Source organism: Nymphalis io, chromosome 1, assembly GCF_905147045.1.
Source record: "Nymphalis io chromosome 1, ilAglIoxx1.1, whole genome shotgun sequence".
NCBI classification, from domain to species: Eukaryota; Metazoa; Arthropoda; class Insecta; order Lepidoptera; family Nymphalidae; genus Nymphalis; species Nymphalis io.
This window is the reverse complement of record NC_065888.1, coordinates 15,102,179-15,122,592: the sequence shown is the minus strand read 5'-3', so window position 1 is coordinate 15,122,592 and position 20,414 is coordinate 15,102,179. Positions and strand designations below refer to the sequence as shown.

The 20,414-nt window shown below is 36.4% G+C and overlaps 1 protein-coding gene across 1 annotated transcript in view; it reads left to right on the top strand.

The window, feature by feature from the left end:
- The first annotated feature begins 2,250 nt into the window (after positions 1–2,250).
- LOC126781824 (cell adhesion molecule Dscam2-like) overlaps positions 2,251–20,414 on the top strand; it is an 87,595-nt gene continuing 69,431 nt past the window's right edge. The window contains exons 1-2 of the mRNA XM_050506894.1: positions 2,251–2,302; positions 2,531–2,699. Coding sequence (XP_050362851.1) covers positions 2,251–2,302; positions 2,531–2,699 — 221 coding nt within the window. The remainder of the gene's footprint in view (positions 2,303–2,530; positions 2,700–20,414) is intronic.

Here is a 20,414-nt window from a genome sequence, read left to right as displayed (position 1 = left end):
GGTCGTAAATATATAATAACAAGGACGGTTAAACAATTTAATCTCATTCATTCGAGATCACAAACTTAGTTTATAGGGTGGCAACATCAAAAGCGGTCGAGGCGGGACCGGTCGGAACGGGTCGGTACGGTTCGGAACGGGTCGGAACAATTAATTCGGGACAAAGCAGCCTTCTGGAATTTTAATAATGTCTCTAAGGAATTAGTGGGCAGACCCGTGTCGTGTGTTAGTTCGCTATTTTACGAGTTTGAAAGGTTATACTTAAGTCTTAGTGTTAATATGAAAAATAAACGTCGCCAGCTCAAATAATGGCAAGAATTATATGGAAATTTTCGCTTAAGAGTTCATGTATTTAGCTATATTGTTACTTAATTAATTAATCCTCTATTTGTAAATACATAATGGTACCCACAATTCATGATTTATTAGTGAAATATCTTTTCAAATTTTATAGTTAACCACTGATTTTTGTAATTTACTGGCTTTCTTCCAATTGACAATATAATATAGTATAATAGTTATATACTATACGAATATAAAAAATCAATTTTTAAATTATGTTGAAATTGTATTGAAGTATTTTCATAGTCCTGTATTTTTTTTTGTATTGAGATAATATATTATGAAAACATGATAATGTAAAAGGTTATTAAGGTCATTAAGGTCATTTCTACTTCTCACAATTCTATATGCTAAAGCGGTTTAGTAGCTTAGACTATATCAAATAAAATAAAAGAAAAATATAGTATTCTCTTTAACAGTATAATTAAGTACAGTACTACTGTACAGTAACAACCTGAGAATGTCCCACTGCTGGGCTAAGGCCCCCTTTCCCCTTTTGAGGAGAAGGTATGGTGCTCATTCTAGCACGCTGCTTCAATGCGGGTTGGTGGAATACAGATGTGGCAGAATTCCAGTGAAATTAGACACATGCAGGTTTCCTCACGATGTTTTCCTTCACCGTATAGTACGAGATGAATTTTAATCACAAATTATAAATATAGATAGCAATAAGGATAACTTTTAACCGAATCACTACCTGTTCCAGATGTAAACATCTGTCCAGTGCTACGAACGTTCTAACTTCCAAGTAAAGACGGACTTAAACGACATTGTAAAAGTTATGACGATAACTGCGCGACAGACAGTTACTTAGAACTTAAGCTCGAGTTAGTTTCGAGTTCTCTTCAAACTCCTCGTATCATTGACAATTGCTTTTAGCGTTAAAGTACTTCAATATTATATTACAATCGTTACAATATCGTAATATAATTAGTAAACATAATTACAAACGGTCTCATTTATATTTTTTTTTATAGATGGTAGCGCTTTGTGTGGTGACAACTTATAATCAAGTGGCCCATCCATCTACCGATAAAATAAAATAAAATAAACATTGCTTTGCGGGAGATTAGTTAAATAATGCTGTGTTCTTGATTCGAACATCAAATCAATAATGATAGAAAGAGTGGATTCAGTGTTTAAATAACAACTGCTAACAAACGTTCATAAGGAGTGCCGTTAATTTTTTTCATTCAATAATTTAATTAGGATAACGAAAAAATAATGATAAATAAGGCTTATTACTCAATATCAAAAAGACTATAGATAATAAAAAAATATAAATTTGTTAATTTTCATGCAGGATAAATAATAAATTTAATTGTATTTAATTATGTTGGATGTAAAGAGTAACTCCTCAGTTTCATGCCGGTTCTTTCAGAATAATCCTGTTGATAATTTTATATGATGATGCAAAAATGTTCTTATGAGTCTACTTGAATGTAAAATATTTCATATTTTGTTGAAAAATATTCGAAAAAATGGTATCAGTAATTGGTCGTATTGCCTTTGAGCGATTTTTGTCAATTCTCGCGCTTGTCGGCGTGTGAAATTGTTGTTCTGATGTCATTTGTTGAAATCGTTGTCGAATATACAATATACATTACCTTTATCTACATTAAGTACTTAGAATGGCTTGATTCGTTTGAATTATACATTAAAAAGAAAACTTAACAATTTAAAATTCACATTAATAGTATATAACCTAAAAGTGACATCAACAACAAAGAAAATGCAAAGTAACTTAATTAGGTATCCTATGAATAGGTTTTCAATATACTGCAAAGCTGTCCTTAGACATTTAAAATATAACCTCCTCCTTTTTTGAGTGGGTTAAATATAATTTTCATCCAGCAGAGGCGTAGCAATAGCAAAAATATCGGCTACGGCGTTTATTGAATTTCTACGATGATAGCTACGAGTAATGCTACGAGTGTTACAACCAAACGATACAAAATTCGTAATACACACGTACATTCGTAGTACACAGATGACTTAGTTTGACATGGTATAAAATGAAACTATTTTTCCAGTACTTTCGATAACAAAAAAGTCATCAAATATATTAAGATATTTAATTTAGGAATAATATAACAGTCACTAGTCACGAATAGTCACGAATATTCCCTTTTAATTAAGTTAGTTGTCAGCGTTTAGTCATGTGTTAACTTTAAGCTATTTGTTGCAGTTTCACACGCAAACAGTCAGCTAATATTCCTCATGGAGCCACCACCGCGGCTGTCGTTCTCCAATAGTACTGGTGCTAGTGTGTCATGCGCTGCTCACGGCACTCCCGCACCCACAATCACTTGGCTCACTGAAGACGGCGTACCCGTGTCGGATGTGCCTGGATTAAGGTAAGAATTTTCATTATAAATACAAATAAGTACCTTTATTGAAGATCTTTTATAAACGAGTCTATTGCAGAGCTATTGTGTATGACCAATTTCAAATTTCACCGCAGAACACCGTGGAATGACAGAAAATGATACGTAATATTGATTATAATAATTACGGTATTAAAAATCAAAATAGCCTGTCGACAGACGTTACTTTTCAATATTTCACGAGTGAGATACAAAGTAAATTCACCGATAACAGCACTGCTGCTGATAATCAATAATTTCATTTTTTATATTTGGGTTTAAAGTGGAAATTAGATTCGACGATAAGTGTCTTATTGATATTAACATAATGTCTAAAAGCAGAGGCTGTTACTTACTATAGAGTGTCCATATACTCATCTATAATAATTTAGAAATAAAAATATATACACAGTTCAAGGCCAAAACTTGATCGTATCAATTGCTATTGATTGATTATTTCCGCGGGCAGGAAACTTTTATGATCTTCTTTGCAAAATGTATCACATGTTCTGACATGTGATACATTTTGCATGTTCTGACATGTTCTGACATATTATCTGTAATATAATAGATAATGATAAAATATCAGATTTTATTACATAACTTTTCTACGTAGTTATCAATTCAAATCGTTTAAAATCCGGTATTTATTAGTTTATCTTACTAGCAATTAAAACTACATTTATGCCTAGATGACAACAATATAATACATTTGACTCTCTCGTTGGTTTAGTGGCTAATGATAAAAAATAAAAATTTTGTATTACCGGTTCTAGGTAAGAATATCAGAGTAGTGACCTATACATATAGGTATATAAGTTTTACAGAAAAATGTTGCAGATTTATATATATTGTTGATGTTCGTCTCTTCGAATCAAACAGGTGTCTTTTATACAAGCTATATCTTCTAATAATTGTTTTTAATAAATTTAAGCCGTACACATAAAGTTTTATAAACATTTTTATAATTAACTCAGCATTTTTATAATTTCTCAGCCGAGATGGCCCATTGGTTAGAACTCGTGAATCTTAATTGTGGGTCAAACCCGGGCAAGCACCACTGAATTTTCATGTGCTTAATTTGTGTTTATAATTCATCTCGTGCTTGACGGTGAAGGGAAATATCGTGAGGAAACCTGCATATGTCTAATTTCATTGAAATTCTGCCACATGTGTATTTTACCAACCCGCATTGGAGCAGCATGGTGGAATAAGCTCCAAACCTTCTTCTCGAAACGGAGAAGAGGCCTCAGCCCAGCAGTTACTTGTTTCGATAGTTTTTCTTAACTGCCAAGTACAATACGAGTGAAGTGATAACCCTAATTACTAGTTACCTTCTTTTTTTGAACATAACTCTATTGATTCACAATTATAACCAGTCTTCGAGGATTACACTATAAGCGCTAAATCCTTGTTATTCTCACGAACATCTGATATTAATCCTTCATAGATAAGGAGATTAATCTCGTCTAATGCCTCGCTAATCCTTAATTATCGTTTCGCAGAAACTGTACGAAAATTATTATATTATGTCGAATTTAGCAACAATTCTTAGGAGGTGTTTATAAGAAGGATTTCTGATTTAATACGCTCCTGAGCCTGGGTAAAAGGACAGAGGGCCTTTTCGAGCCGTTGCGATAGAGACATAGTATGTATTATTAAATATTATATATTGCTGAGCGTTTTAAGCAACATGTCAAATATATATTCCATAATCTATATTACACGTATATATATAAGCAATATACATTTACTTTGGCAAGATCGGCCAACGTGGAAATCCTTGGGGAGGCCTTTGTCCAGCAGTGGACGTCTTTCGGCTGATATGATGAAGCAATATATCACTGACTGACTCTCACGATATCTCCGAAACTATATGTGCAACGTAGACGCTCACTAAGAACGGATTTTACGCAAATTTCAAAGTTATTTAAATCATTTTGTACTTGGAACATAAGTTTTCAATTAACAATAAATTGAAAATTTGAAGAGGTTACTTTAAATAAATTCTTAACCTCAAAAAGTCGGGACGATATGGTTAGTATGAAATAAGAGCCAACTGTATCATTTTATGATTTAAAATTCGGATAAAAAAGTATGTAAATTGGAAAAAAAAACTAGGAATATTATAGAATAACTCGAACAATATCCCCGTGTAAAAACATGATATCAAATATATAATTTTACGGATTAAAGATATAGATATTAAATTGGTTTCTTTATTATTTAAGTGAAATTGCAGATGAAGAACATGATATGCGATAAAACGGCATTTTATTGATTATATCCGTGTGATGTACAGCCTTATAGTTATAGTTTATTAATAATTGTAGTTGGACTGTAAATTAACGGTGAGGGCGTCCAAGCAAATACTGTGTGAACTGTTATCATATTGATGAGAACTTTATGTAAGAGATTGGCAGAATAATAACAATGTATAAATTTTATAGTGACCATTGTCAATTCCAAGATATTAGACACTAAATGTAGTGTAATTCAGATCTAACAAAATTTAAATTTTTTATCAAAATAATATTTAATTTTAACGTTTAAAATTACCGTTGAGACTTTTCTCAACGGTAATTTTAAACGTTAAAATTAAATATAATTATAAAGTTAGTAGGTAGTAGTAGTAAGGTATAATTTTAATTATAAAGTTAATTAGTAATTATACAGGGACGTGTTATAACATGAATTAGCGTAGTAAGGTCGATTTCCCGCTCGATACCTTTATATATCACGATTAAAAAAAATATATTATCATATGTATATAAATTGAAATATGTGCATGTAAAGTTAGAACGTGGAGGTAGCTTGTATTAATTATATCATCTTGATGACCATCTCAACATTAACACATAATACATCCTTAACCCAATTCGATTTAGACAGGGGATCATCCGTCATAGTGTCAGACGAGTATTACCACCAGTATCAGAGTAACATCATTCACACTGATCTCCGCGCACGTAGCAGGAAAACGGTATACCCTAATCCAGTCGTCACGGGCAAGATTAATGCGTGTCATGGCCGAGCGGGTTTTGTTTTCATTCTTTTTGCTCCCGAAAGAATGAATGAATGAATGATGTACTGTTATAATTCCGTCGGGTGTTATGGGAGTTGATTGTTTTTATTGCTATTTTTATAGGCACTGCAGCAAGACCTTTGTTACCCGATATCGGGTGAAATTTTTATTGTGACGTATTATTATTTTTATATTATTAACAATATCATTGTAATATTTGAGCTCCTACAGATAAAGAAATGTAATAATGAAATTAAAATAGAATAATTAGAAGTAGCGTGATCAAAATCGGTTTAGTTTCAATTCAGTTATAACCATGCTGTGTTACTATTCCTTTCAATCTATTTATTCTGAAGTCGCTTAATACAAAAACTCAACAATTTTATATCATTTACTTAAATAAAAATATATATAATAAGTTTTGTTTAGATATTATTTTCTTATAGTTAAAACGGCACACTTTAATGTTTGAAATACATATATGAATATGTAATATAATACACACATTGTTTATTAAATTTGATATAGAAATAAATATATAAAACTATATATTCTATTTTATTCTATAACCCGCAAACATGTCCTTATGTCACTGTCAATAATTTGTACTTAAATTAGTCAAACCAGTGGTCGAACCAAAATCAGTCAGTATTAAGAATTGAATTTAATTAAAAGCCATTTGTATTCTATCATCAATAAATCGCCTGTGTAATAAAGTTTTATTTTTAAAATAAGAAACACTCGGATTTTCATTATTACCGTTTAAACATTTCAAAAATCGTTATACAAAATATGCTTAACTCTTATAATCTACGTATCATTACAAACGTAATAAATATTTCAATTTCGTATATTAATACTTAAATATTGCGTCACTACGTTAGAATTAACACAAAAAATGTACTGATACACGAAGCTGTAGAGAGCGAGGAGGCCGGCGATTCTCCGGCTCATTAATCTAGCTTTTCACGCCCAGATTACCGCTTTGATTTAGATGGTAACGAAGCCTGATTTTTGGCCATCGCTATTTTACTTTAAATTGTCGTGAATAAAAATTGTCTTTATTATAATATAATATTATAGTTTACCTAATAACAAAGACAATTGACACACAATAAGAAGACAAACAAAAATGGCAATCCTGAAATTTTAATTGTTATGCTGCCTTTTTTATACAGAATAAGTAGGCGGACGAGCATATGGGCCACCTGATGGTAAATGGTCACCAACGTCTTTCTTCGGTTTCTTACAATGCTAATATCAATGGATATTGGCATTGTAAGAAACCACTTAAATCGCCAATGCGCCACCAACCTTGGTAAGTAATATGTTATGTCCCTTGTGCCTGTAATTACACTGGCTCACTCACCCTTCAAACCGGGACACAACAACACCAAGTAATGCTGTTTTGAGGTACAATATCGTATATGAGTGGATGGTACCTTCCCAGACGAGCTTGCACAAAGCCCTACCACCAATAACGCTTAGGTCTGGAAATAAAAACACGCAAGCACACCAGAATACCGAACTAAATATAATAAAAAAATTACATAACATGCCTGTGGAGTAATCTCCAAAGACAAAAAAAAATGTATTGGACTGTCAAATATGTCGAAGAATAGTTTACTTTCATGGCAATTGAGAACACAAGTGACCCGACTGGATGCGGAAAGCAAAGAACCGGGAACCATGGCGAGATACCTATGTCCAATATAGTGGACTGTGATTGATATTATTATGTAAATACATTTAGTCCGTTGGGATCTTCCCCCTGGAAATAACACATGGCTTTTAATTAACCACAAATGTAAACCGGTGAAGTTTTTTTTTTAATAATGATATTCCTGCTTAAAGATATATCAGAGACGAGCGAAGCTTGGACACCCAGGTACTGCTATATACATGTATGTGGGGTAAAATAAGTTCTTATATAGAATATAATTGATTTTAGCTATTACAATTTTTGTAAAAATCAAGAGGCAATAATTTCTTTGTAAATAAATAATCTTAAACGTCTGTCTGAATTATATTTAATTTTTTTTTTTTTTATAGAATAGGAAGGTGGACGAGCATATGGGCCACCTGATGGTAAGTGGTCACCAAACGCCCTTAGACATTGGCATTGTAAGAAATGTCAACCATCACTTATAGCCAATGCGCCACCAACCTTGGGAACTAAGATTTTATGTCCCTTGTGCCTGTAATTACACTGGCTCACTCACCCTTCAAACCGGAACACAACAATATCAAGTACTGCTGTTTTGCGGTAGAATATCTGATGAGTGGGTGGTACCTACCCAGACGAGCTTGCACAAAGCCCTACCACCAGTAAAAAACATTTTAAATATAATTGGATTATTATGAGGATACTCCCTCTATTTCCAGGTAATATTTAGTCTCTATGTCATCAAACATGATTGAATTTATCAGAGTCAAAACAATTTACTACATTTTCATATATAATACAAATTAAACGCAGATAAAACAACGGGGTCGGTTACTGTATAATATATTTATGAGAGTACAACACGCGTCAGTCGTGACGTCACCGCGACGCTGCCTCCGTCCAGCGTAGTGCGATCCAATAATTGCGCACACGCTCCAATGATCACCAATTTTGATACACGCATCGGCTTGATCGTGTGAAAAAGGATTCTGTATTGACGTATTTTTTATTGTTCCCAATTATTTAATAAAAATATTTTACATGGCAACATTGTGCAATGGATATGTACGTAAATGATCATATACATAAAGCGTCACAGTTTCCGGTTGTAATGGATATTGTCAGATGTTTGTTATGGTTCTCCATAGCATGCGAAACCGTTGATCTTATTACGATAGACAGACTCATCAAATGTTTAACAGTCTATTTGGAACTTTGTATGTTCCGATATATAACCGTTCTTAGTAGAATAAATGTATGAAGCTAAGTGAAATTATATATTAGTAGTAGATATACATATGTGTAACCTAAAAATATTAAGAAATGGGGAGGTTTGTGGGAATGAATAAATTGATCTTTGTTATTATTTCTGAACGGAAAAACTTCTGAATGGATTTAGATGAAATTTGGAATTTACGTAACATCTGCCCCATTCTCTCACATATGAGCAAAGCCAGGGGCGTAACCTATACCAGTACTATACGTCACTAGACCATTTACTTTAAAAGTTATAAGAGATCGCTTTTTAGCGATAAGGCTACCATTTCTAGCATCATGATATATTGTTTTATTTGTTTACTTTAATGGGTTTACTTCTTGGGCAATAAAAGGTAATATTATTTACTCAACAATATCAGCTCGTAAATCTTCCTGTAATGCGTTGATTACACGTGCGATACGTGCACAGGTGAATACGAAATGAATAATTAAAGGCACAAATTAAATACATGAGTCTTTTTCCGAATTTAAGTTCAGAATAGTCAGTTAAGTACCATTACTCTATTCATTAAACCAGCTCAAAATATAAGAATATAACAACTTTATTATTATAATGAATTATTAACTTTTTTTCTATGGAATATGAATAATAAAGTCGTAGATCAAAAGACATCTTGATTTCTGTTTGAGGAGTCTTATATGTCTTTTCTGTCATTCCTGATATGTCTTAAAATAAATTTTGCTAAAGTCAGACGTTTTTGAAATTTACAATCATATATCAAAAGCCGAGATATCCCTGTGGTAAGAACGCGTGAATCTTAACCGATGATCGTGAGTTCAAACTCGGGCAAGCACCACTGAATGTTTATGTGCTTAATTTGTGTTTATGATTCGTCTCGTGCTTGACGGTGAAGGAAAACATCGTGAGGAAACCTGGATGTGTCTAATTTCATTGAAATTCTGCCACATGTGTATTCTACCAACCCGCATTCGAGCAGCGTGGTGGAATAAGCTCCAAACCTTCTCCTCAACAGGGAGGCAGAGTGGAGGCCTTAGCCCAGCAGGAGGACATTAACAGGCTATTAATGTATGTAATATTAACTTTAACACTTGTTTTAATCTGTTGAATAATCTCGTTTTATAATATAAAAATTTTGACTTCATAATAAATTAGAATAAACCAAGTCGCCTCAAACATTTCAACTAAAGTTTAATATCGTTATTAGCATAATACCTTCAGTAATGTATATTATGCTAAAATATACAGAAAAGAAAGATCCGAGCTAAATTATTGCGAACGTTATGCATATTTTGTATCTATTATAATAAAGTTTTCTCATTAGCAGCAATCATAGGGTATTGTTTAATGGACCTTGAGGCGACGTCCTCATTGAACTGTAAATGATAAAGTTGAACATTAAGCCGGAGTTAGAATATTATATTCACACCTAAAATATCCCATTAACTGTTCATATTTTTTTTTAATATATAAGCTAGCGCTTGACTGTTATCACACCTGATGGAAAGTGATGATACAGTCTAAGATGGAGCGCGCTTGCCTAGAAGATGCCTATTCACTCTTGACTTGAAAGTGAATATTGTAGATGGTGGGCAAAACGGAGGTCGAGAGGGTATTCCAGATCTTAGCGGTGCGTATCAGAAACGAGGAAGCAAATCGTTTCGCACGTGTCTTAAGATACCTCAACTACGATTATGTTATAACAAAAAATAAGCGCAAAACTCTTCAGTCAAAAATATATCTCTTTATATTAACCATTTAATTGAAATATTAACCACACTTATATAACCAATGCGGCACCAAACTTACTTCATTCACCATCCCAACTGGAACACGACAATATTAAGTATTGCTGTTAGACTGTAGAATATATTATGATGGGTGGTACCTGCCCAGACGGCTTAGAACAAAGCCCAAGTATTTGTGACATGACGTAAGATTAAGTAGACGTAACAAATAAATGAAGGTAATACACGAGGGTTATATTTTAAAGTAATGTTTTAAATTTAAATAAAGATTTATAGGAATATTCAAATGTTATTAAATTCTCAAATATTCTTGAATAAATGTATGTCGTTTTATACACTAAGATGGTACTGCAATATTATTTTAATTTTAATAGCTATAAGTAATCAACATAAAAAATGCAATTAAGTAAAACAAGTACACGAAAGTTTCCGCGGATATTTTATAAGAATTTACTAAGTAATATAATATAAAATAATGTATTGCTTTTACTGACTGTAATTAGTTAAGTATTGCACGTAAACAAATAATACTGAATAAAAAAAAACTAATAAACCTCGAGTTTGGGCTCCTTCGATTTTTTTTTTTGAATTCAATACACTAGGAACAGCGAGTTTCTTTGTTTTTTTAAATGTTTTTGAAAATATTAAAAGATTAATTAAGATATCATAAATTTAAATTCGATCAAATTATTTTACGCCAATTGAATTTAGCTATTTTTTAAAGGCATTCTTAATACTTAAGCAAAGGTAAACGGAACTACAATTGTTTCCTTATTCCTTAGAAAGTTACAAGGTAATATAAATTATAATATTTTATATGTCGAGTCAAAAGATTTAACTTCGCCAAACACTAATAAATAAATTTAGTGGTTTACTCATAATGGGTTCACAATTACAGAAGCAGTATTTCAAATTGATTATTTGCATCTGTATAAATTATTATATATTCTGTTATATTATATTCTTTAAATAATTCGTACGAGTCTTAAATATGAAAAAAACTATTATACATTAATATTATAATTATAAATTAAATATAATGTAGCATTTAATGAAAAAGATACGCATAATAGCAGATAAAATTCCTGACCGTATTAAGTTCCCTATTATATCAGGCTTAGTTTATAAGAGACTTACGAGGTATAACAAGTGGAGTGCATTATAATAATTGTCCGAGTTCTCCTTAACAAAGACTAAGGACATGATGAAATGAATCTAAGATCCTTTCATATCACCTTACTAACGTTACTATGCTTGTATGACTTTACAAAATGATAAGTCAATAAACTTTGCTGGGATTTTTTGCTTAGATATTCTTATTAGCACAACTGCAACAGCAATGTGTCGTGATTTTATGTCTCGTCTCGTTTACATTATTTTTTCAATCCATCAGATGATAAGAGTAAGGGAATACACACTACATCTTTAAGTATTGTACTGTATTTGTTGTTTAATTTTAAAATCGGTGATGTTTTATATTTTCAATGTTTTTTTTATAAATTGGGGAAGACTGTTTCTATAATTACATGCACATCAGATATAAAATATTGTGTTAATACCCTGAGAGATCGTATTATGGATTTTTTCTCAGTATTTTCTACCCATACAGCTACATTTTCTTGGTAAAAAATTCAAATAAACGGTGTGGCACCGTTCGTCTATAATAAAGAGCTCAGTGCATAAGTTATGGAGCCTAGAGAGTGGGGTACGTTAGACGCAATTATAGGGCGACCTCATAACGAAGACAAACGGCAGTGCTGCCAACCTTATATTATAATGCTTAGTTTTAACTGAAGACGTATAATTTTGGGACAATTCGTCTTCTCGGTTATCATTCCAAGTTTAAATGGTTCCATTTTCCGAGACATATTATATGAGCCGAGATACTCAGAACATTCTAACTGAAGCTCCACAATTCATATCCGACCAACTACGAAGTTTTCGAAAACAATATGAGGAATGTCATGTATCAAAATTTGCTTACGTGTTTATTAACCCGTAGTAATATAGCGTGATTGAATCAACTAAAAATAATCTTATTAAGGAGATAGGACTGTTTCTGAAGTGGGACATTTGCGAGGTGTTCATTTATTACTATTTTAATTATTTACAAACTTAATATAAACTTAACATTGTAATTGCATTCATACAATAAAATTGTATAGATCTACACTTTAGTACAATTATTGAAATTAATGGTAGTGAATATATTATATTACTAACTTTTTAATCAGCTTTGCCAAACATCAATGGTTTGTGTTCCATTCTTTCGGCTGTCATTGTAAGTGAGGCAGTGTAAGTATGAGAGACGTGAAAACTTACGTTACATAGTTGATACTTGTAACATATTGATAGTGTGAAGAGCATTTTTCTTTTAATTATCTCTAAGCTATTCTATATCTTTAAGTCTATTACTACTGTTTTATTTGATTTTTGGCTTAGTGTGCAAGAAAATGTATTATTTATAGACCAAGCCATAAACTTTTCCATTTCACATTTCATAAATATAAAAATTTTCAGTCAATTTATAGCATAGATATGGAACGAAGCGAATGTCCATTGCACTATAAAGCCGGGTGTCCATTACGAGACGTTATTACAGTAACGAAGACAAAGTGCGCCTGTCGGCCGCGGGTGTGAACTCGGACGCACAAGTTATAAGGGTTAGCGGAATTAATAACACGATCTCGCTATTAGTACTCACCATTCTCTTACTGATTTATATATCGATCTTCTATCTTATAATGTTCTCACGGAAAAAAAAATATTTTTTTATATATACTCATATACATTTCGGTTAGGCCACCGCTTAGGCTTAAAATCTTAAACCAGAAACCACCTTCATAAAAATTGCGTTCTAAAAAGTATGATGTGATTTTATAGGTATCATATTTAAATTAAAGATACGTGACAAGCCATATAATCGAATGATCAAAACGCTTCTAACAATACCTCAATTATAATTGTCAAATCAGAACCAGATTAGAAATAATATACATTAAACATATCGGTTAAAATGTCTAAACATTTTTTTATGCAATAAACTAAGGTAAAAACAATGAGAGTGATAATTCAATAAGCATTCTAAAATTCATTTATTTTATTTTTAGGTTTTTTTATATTGGCAGCTATACATTGCGTAATTCCTTAACTTGTAACAAGTCCATATTTCACCTTCTCGGACATATACATAATTTATCTATCATTCATCACCAACACTGGAATGATGACGTAATGCTATCATATATGTAATGAATAGTACTACAAATAATACAATGCACAAGTGATTTGTCTGTTTTCTCAGAAATAGTAATTAAAGCAATTTTGCAGTTTAAGTTACGAAAATACGTCACCGTTTTGACTGAATTTATGTATTGTCTTAAGAGTTTTAATAACTCGTATTAAATGGATTTATTTATTATAATATTTTATAATAATATTAAAGAAAAACAGAAGAAGAAGAATGTAGAAGTTATGCTTCTTTGAATTTTTATAATATGATGATGTAACAGCCCGTGAATGTCCCACTGCTGGGCTAAAGGCCTCCTCTCCTCTTTTTGAGGAGAAGGTTTGGAGCTTATTCCACCACGCTGCTCCAATGCGGGTTGGTGGAATACACATGTGGCAGAATTTCAGTGAAATTAGACACATGCAGGTTTCCTCACGATGTTTTCCTTCACCGTAAAGCACGAGATGAATTATAATCACAAATTAAGCACATGAAAATTCAGTGGTGCTTGCCCGGGTTTGAACCCACGATCATCGGTTAAGATTCACATGTTCTTACCACTGGGCCATCTCGGCCTTTATAATATATTACTAGCCTATCGCCCAATAGGATTTCCCATCGGCAGTATGTGATTAGTCAGTATAAATAAATAAAGTTTAAAAATGAGGGCTGTACATCGAATCTGACGAACTTTCTTCAAACTGTTACTTCATTTTCTAAAAATATTTGCTGGTTTTCATATATTTAAGTTACATAACAAACTTCTTTACAAAATTATGTTCTTCTAGACGGACCAGCAAAGCTGTGCTTGTATGTTAGTCAGGTTGTTAATGTAGTTATATACCAGGTGCCTGTTCCGACTTCACTCGGGTATTTTTCATATATAGTTACTTCTCCCATTTCCTAATTTTAAGTTGAGATTTCCAAAATTTCTTTACTTACGTTATAAAAAAAAGATAGTTATTGGGTTTTTCTGTCAGAAAATTCTCAGTAGCAGCCCGGAGTCTGGCAGTTGGAAGTGTGTACACTCCCGAGGTTCGGAAAGCACGTAAAGCCGTTAGTCCTGCGCCTGATCTCTTTCCGGTCGTGTCGGATTGTCGTCCCATCGGATTATAAGAGTTAGAGAATAAAGAGCGCACTTGTGTTTGCGCACACACTTGTGCACTATAATTTCTCCTGCGTGGTTGGCTAATCTCTCTTGAAATTGACCGCCGCGGCCGAAATCGGTCTGGAGGACATTATTAAAATAAACTTATAAGCCTAGATTTGGCTGCGCGTTTATAGTCAATAGGGCGAACTGAAACTGTATCATCAGCACTACATTTCATAGCAAAATTTATGAAAAATTTATCAAAAATAACTACGAAAATATTTGAAGAATCCTATAAATTTATTATCCAGGAACATTATACAGTTATGACGCAGAATGTGTTTGTTTACATGATTTATGACGCAAGTTCCCATAGTTTTGTTGCAGGTGGAGGACTTTGTAATTAATCTTCTGTGTTCATTCAAGCGTTTAAAGGATGAGTTTGCATTGTTTACTTTAACCTCAACCCTGTACTTTAAACATCGCTTAATGGTGAGCCGAGATGGCTCAGTGGTTAGGACACATGAACCGTAATCGAAGATTATATTTAGGTTCAAAGCTGGACATGTACAACTGAGTGTATAGTTGTTTAATTTGTGCTCTGCGTTGAAGGGATATATGTGTGAGAAATGGTGTGTAAAGTATAGTACAGTAACAGCCTGTTAATATCCTACTGCTGGGCTGAGGCCTCGGCTTCCTTTTGAGAAGATGGTTTGGAGCCAATTCCGCTGCTCCAATGCGGGTTGGTAGAATACACATGTGACAGAATTTTAATGAAATTAAACACATGCAGGTTTCCTCACGATGTTTTCCTTCACCGTCAAGCACGATATTAATTATAAACACAAATTAAGCACATGAAAATTCATTGGTGCTTGTCCGGGTTTTAACCCACGACTGTCGGTTAAGAATCACGCGTTCTAACCACTAGGCCATCTCGGCTATGAAGGATGAATGATCCAGTGCTTAATTTGTGTGAGTTCGTGGGTTCAAACCAGTGGGTTTGAACCCACGATCATCGATTAAGATTCACGCGTTCTAACCAATAAGTCATCTCGGCTGATGATGTGTAGCCATCAGCTAATTCTAGAGCAGTCTGGTGTAATGACAACCAAATCTATTCGTATATATAAAAACTATATTCATGTAACGTATTTTCAATATAATTTAATAAGACGACACATTAAAATTCATACTTTTACCTTTAGTGCTGGTTCCACACAGCAGTCTAGCTGGAAGATCAGCAGCTCACCCAGAGATTTGTATTGTTATACGCTTATCACCTAACATAAAATAAACACCCTTATTTACTTTAGGCACTATTGATTTAAAAAAATATATAAAAAGTAAAAAGTAACAGCCTGTAAATGTCCCACTGCTGGGCTAAGGCCTCCTCTCCCTATTTGAGGAGAAGGTTTGGAGCTTATTCCACCACGCTGCTCCAATGCGGGTTGGTGGAATACACATGTGGCAGAATTTCGATGAAATTCTGCCACATGTGTATATATCCGTGCAGTGACGGAGAAAGAATACATTTCACTGCCCCTCTCTTTCCCATGGGTGTCGTAAGAGGCGACTAAGGGATATCTGACCGACCATCTGCTCATCTGGTGGTAGGATGCTAACATCCGCCTGGCTTGTTACCACCGTACGCATGGTGAAAAACTCGTGAAGTGGCTTGCAGCCGCGTTTCGAGGTCAGCCAGCGTACAGCCAGAGCCCGAGCGAGTATTGCCGCGATGGGTGTTGGTCCGGTTGGAGACGGCTGTTGAACCAATGCCGGGGGAAACTGTATTGACCTGCCGGTCAGGGAGACCCGAAGAAACGGCTGTTCCGCTGGCCGCCCGTGGCATAGTACAGGGGCCCGAGCGTGCCTAACCAGCTCGTGAGGCTGCCCCACCAGGCCACGCATAATCTCGGGGTGGACCGTCGTGCCGGTTGGTGACCGGTAGGTGGGGTCCCGGCGGCCACTTCCGGGGGGGTTCGGGGGCCCTTCCGTCCGGCGGGTCAGTGTATTTTTCCTTTTGGCAACCACTTGGGGAAACACGCCTCCACACTTTGCCCATCCCTATCGTGGCAATACATCGCTCGCTTCACGTCTCTTTTCCATTTAATTTCTCCCAAATGGCGCAACAAAAAAGAAATAACGGTCGTACAGCGGTGCTCACCCCCACCATACCCTCGCTGTTTGAGGTCGAGTTCTCTAACATCCGAGGACTCCATACTAACCTCAACGCTGTCCACCACCATCTCGAGACAGCACGGCCAGCAATGTTGTTTCTCACGGAGACACAAATACTCCGTCCTGCCGATACCAGCTACCTTAATTATCCCGGCTACACGCTTGAAGAATCCTTCAAAGCGAAAGCCGGAGTATGCTTGTTCGTCAGGACGGATGTTTGCTGTCACCGACTGCGCTGCTTGGAGGACCCCTCCTTCTCCATGTTGGTGGTACGTGTGGACCTGGTTCGTCAGAGCCGAGTCTACGTGTGCCTCTACAGATCCCACAATGGTGACTTGGAGACAAGCCGACTATTTGACCATCTTAGTCGGGTGGCAGATGCTGCGCAAGAGCAATTTCCTAACGCGGAATTGGTGTTTTTGGGGGACTTTAATGCTCACCACGAATCCTGGTTGAAATCCCTCAAAACTGACCATGCTGGAAGGACTGCTCATGCTTTTGCTCTCACACATGACTTGACCCAACTGGTTGATCAGCCCACCAGGATCCCAGACATTGATGGGCAAGCACCTTCTCCACTGGACCTTCTGCTGACTTCTCACCCGGTGGAATATCAGGTTGTGGTTCAGGCTCCTCTTGGCTCTTCGGATCACAGCCTTATTTCTACCAGAGTGCCACAGGCCAAGCTGCCGCCACTAGCGGTATGCAAACGTCGCGTTTGGCACTATAAGTCGGTGGATTGGGACGGTATGCGCGATTACTATGCGTCGGTCCCTTGGAAGGAACGTTGCTTCAGTGGGAATGACCCGACAGCTAGTGCCGCTGCTGTTGCTGGCGAGATCATGCTGGGAATGGAATACTACATTCCTAGCTCAGATCTCGTCAGTAGGAGTACGCGTAACCGTTGGTTCACTCGTGAATGTGCCGATGCTGTATCAGCTAAGCAGGCGGCATATCGCAAGTGGATCAACGGCTGCATTAGCGGGGCATCTAACATTGACTCACTGAAAGCAAACTATAATAAAAATTCCAAGTCCTGTAGAAAGGCATACACGAGAGCGGATGCACAGCGCATTGTACAGATTGGTCATGACCTTGTTTCGCATCCTAGGGGCTCCCGTAGCTTCTGGCGTCTGACCAAGTCTGTGCAAAACAATTTCTGCCAACCTTCGCTGCCACCGCTCAGAAATCCGGACGGATCGCTAGCTCACAGTCCGCAAGAGCAAGCTGATCTCCTGGCTAAACTCTTTGCCGACAATTCCGTCATCGATGATTGTAGTGCACTGCCACCTACAATACCTGCATGTGGCCATACGATGCCTGACATTAAAATCAGGCAACGTGATGTGCGTGCGGAGCTGCAATCACTTGATGTACGGAAAGCTAGCGGTCCCGATGGAATACCAGCCATAGTGCTGAAGAAGTGCGCAGCGGAGCTGTCTCCTGTGTTAACGCGCCTGTTCCAACTTTCTCTCTCTTCGGGAAGTGTGCCGGACGCTTGGAGAAGAGCTAATGTGCAAGCGGTTCCCAAAAAAGGGGATCGGTCTGACCCGGCAAATTATCGGCCAATAGCTATCACCTCAGTACTTTGTAAGGTGATGGAACGGATTTTAAACAACCAACTGATTCATTACCTAGAGGATCACTGTCTAATTAATGATCGTCAGTACGGGTTTCGACCAAAACGGTCCACAGGTGATCTTCTAGCGTACGTAACACACCTCTGGGGTGAAGCTATCGACAAGCATGGAGAATCGTTGGCTGTCAGCCTCGATATCTCCAAGGCTTTCGACAGGGTCTGGCACAGAAGTCTTCTCTCCAAGCTACCGGCATATGGTCTGCCTGCTCAGCTATGCACCTGGATTGCCAGCTTCCTACACAAGCGTAGCCTTCGTGTTTTAGTAGATGGTTGCGCTTCACAATTCTATGTAGTGAAAGCTGGGGTCCCCCAGGGATCTGTGCTATCTCCCACACTCTTTCTTTTGCATATCAATGATATGCTCTCCCTTGGGAACATACATTGCTATGCAGATGATAGTACAGTGCATGGTGGATACCACGGACGCGCAGTGGCTGGGCGGGCGGAAACTGAGGAGAGGCGGGAGAATCTTGTCATTGAACTCGATAGGACGTTAGATCTCATCGCCAAATGGGGCTCTGATAATCTTGTTGAGTTTAATGCCAAGAAAACACAGGTATGCGCTCTCACGGCGAAAAAGTCAACATTTTCCCCTCTTCCCTCCCTCTGTGGTACTCCGCTGGTGATGCAAAGCAAAATCGCCATGCTGGGGATTGACGTTCGCTGCGACCTTAGTCCAAGGGATTACATCGAGGCTGTTATAAAAACAGCTTCACGGAAACTCGGAGTTCTGAACAAGGTGCGGCGCTTTTTCACGCCACAACAACTGTGCCTGCTGTACAAAACACAGGTACGGTCTTGCGTGGAATATTGCTCGCACCTTTGGGATGGCTCCGCTAAGTACCTACTTGAGGCCTTGGACCGGTTGCAGCGACGTGCCGTACGCATTATTGGCGACGTAAAGGTCACAAACACCCTTGAACCTTTACAATTGCGTCGTGAGATAGCAGCACTGAGCGCTTTCTATCGACTGTATCACGGCGAGTGCTCTGAGGAATTATTCTCTCTAATTCCTGCTTCCCCCTTCCTTCTTAAGTCCACGCGAGCTGGTTCTCGATGTCACCGCCTAACTGTGACATCAATTCCATCGCGAACAAAGAAATTTGGCAACTCCTTTCTTTGTCGCACTTCCAAAAAATGGAATTCCTTACCAGCTCACGTGTTCCCCTCCTCTTACAACCCGGGTTCCTTCAAACGAGGCGTGAAGAGGCATCTTGCGGGCCGGCAAGGCGAAGGCGGCTAGTGCAGAACGTTTTTCCCGTCTGTACTGGCCGTCATCGCGTTTGGACTCTACTACCGCTTACCATCAGGTGGAGTGGAGTCATTTGCCCTCCCGGCGATATAAAAAAAAAAAAAAAAAAAATTAGACACATGCAGGTTTCCTCACGATGTTTTCCTTCACCGAAAAGCACGAGATGAATTATAAACAGAAATTAAGTACATGAAAATTCAGAGGTGCTTGCCCGGGTTTGAACCCACGTTCATCGGTTAAGATTCACGCGTTCTTACCACTGGGCCATCTCGACGAAAAAAATATATAAATGTAAAAAATTAAATCCAAAAAATTAAAATATAAATAATATTTACATTGAAATTTCTGTATAATCGTTTGTTAATATAAGCCTTTTATCTTGAAAATAATTCAATTTTTTGCTTAGTAGTAGTTTGAGTGACGGTTGAAAGTTTCATTTGACCCTAACACTAAGACTCGTCAATCAAAGTCATCAGTTATCAGTGACAGGGAAATGACGCAGCACGGGGTAAAAAGTTATATATGAACACCGTTCGGAAAAAATATTTTAGACATTTCTTATTTCGTAATGTTATCCGATATAATATAGTGGATTTGTTATTTACTGAAGTACAAACATTGCTGTTTAGTTTTTTATTT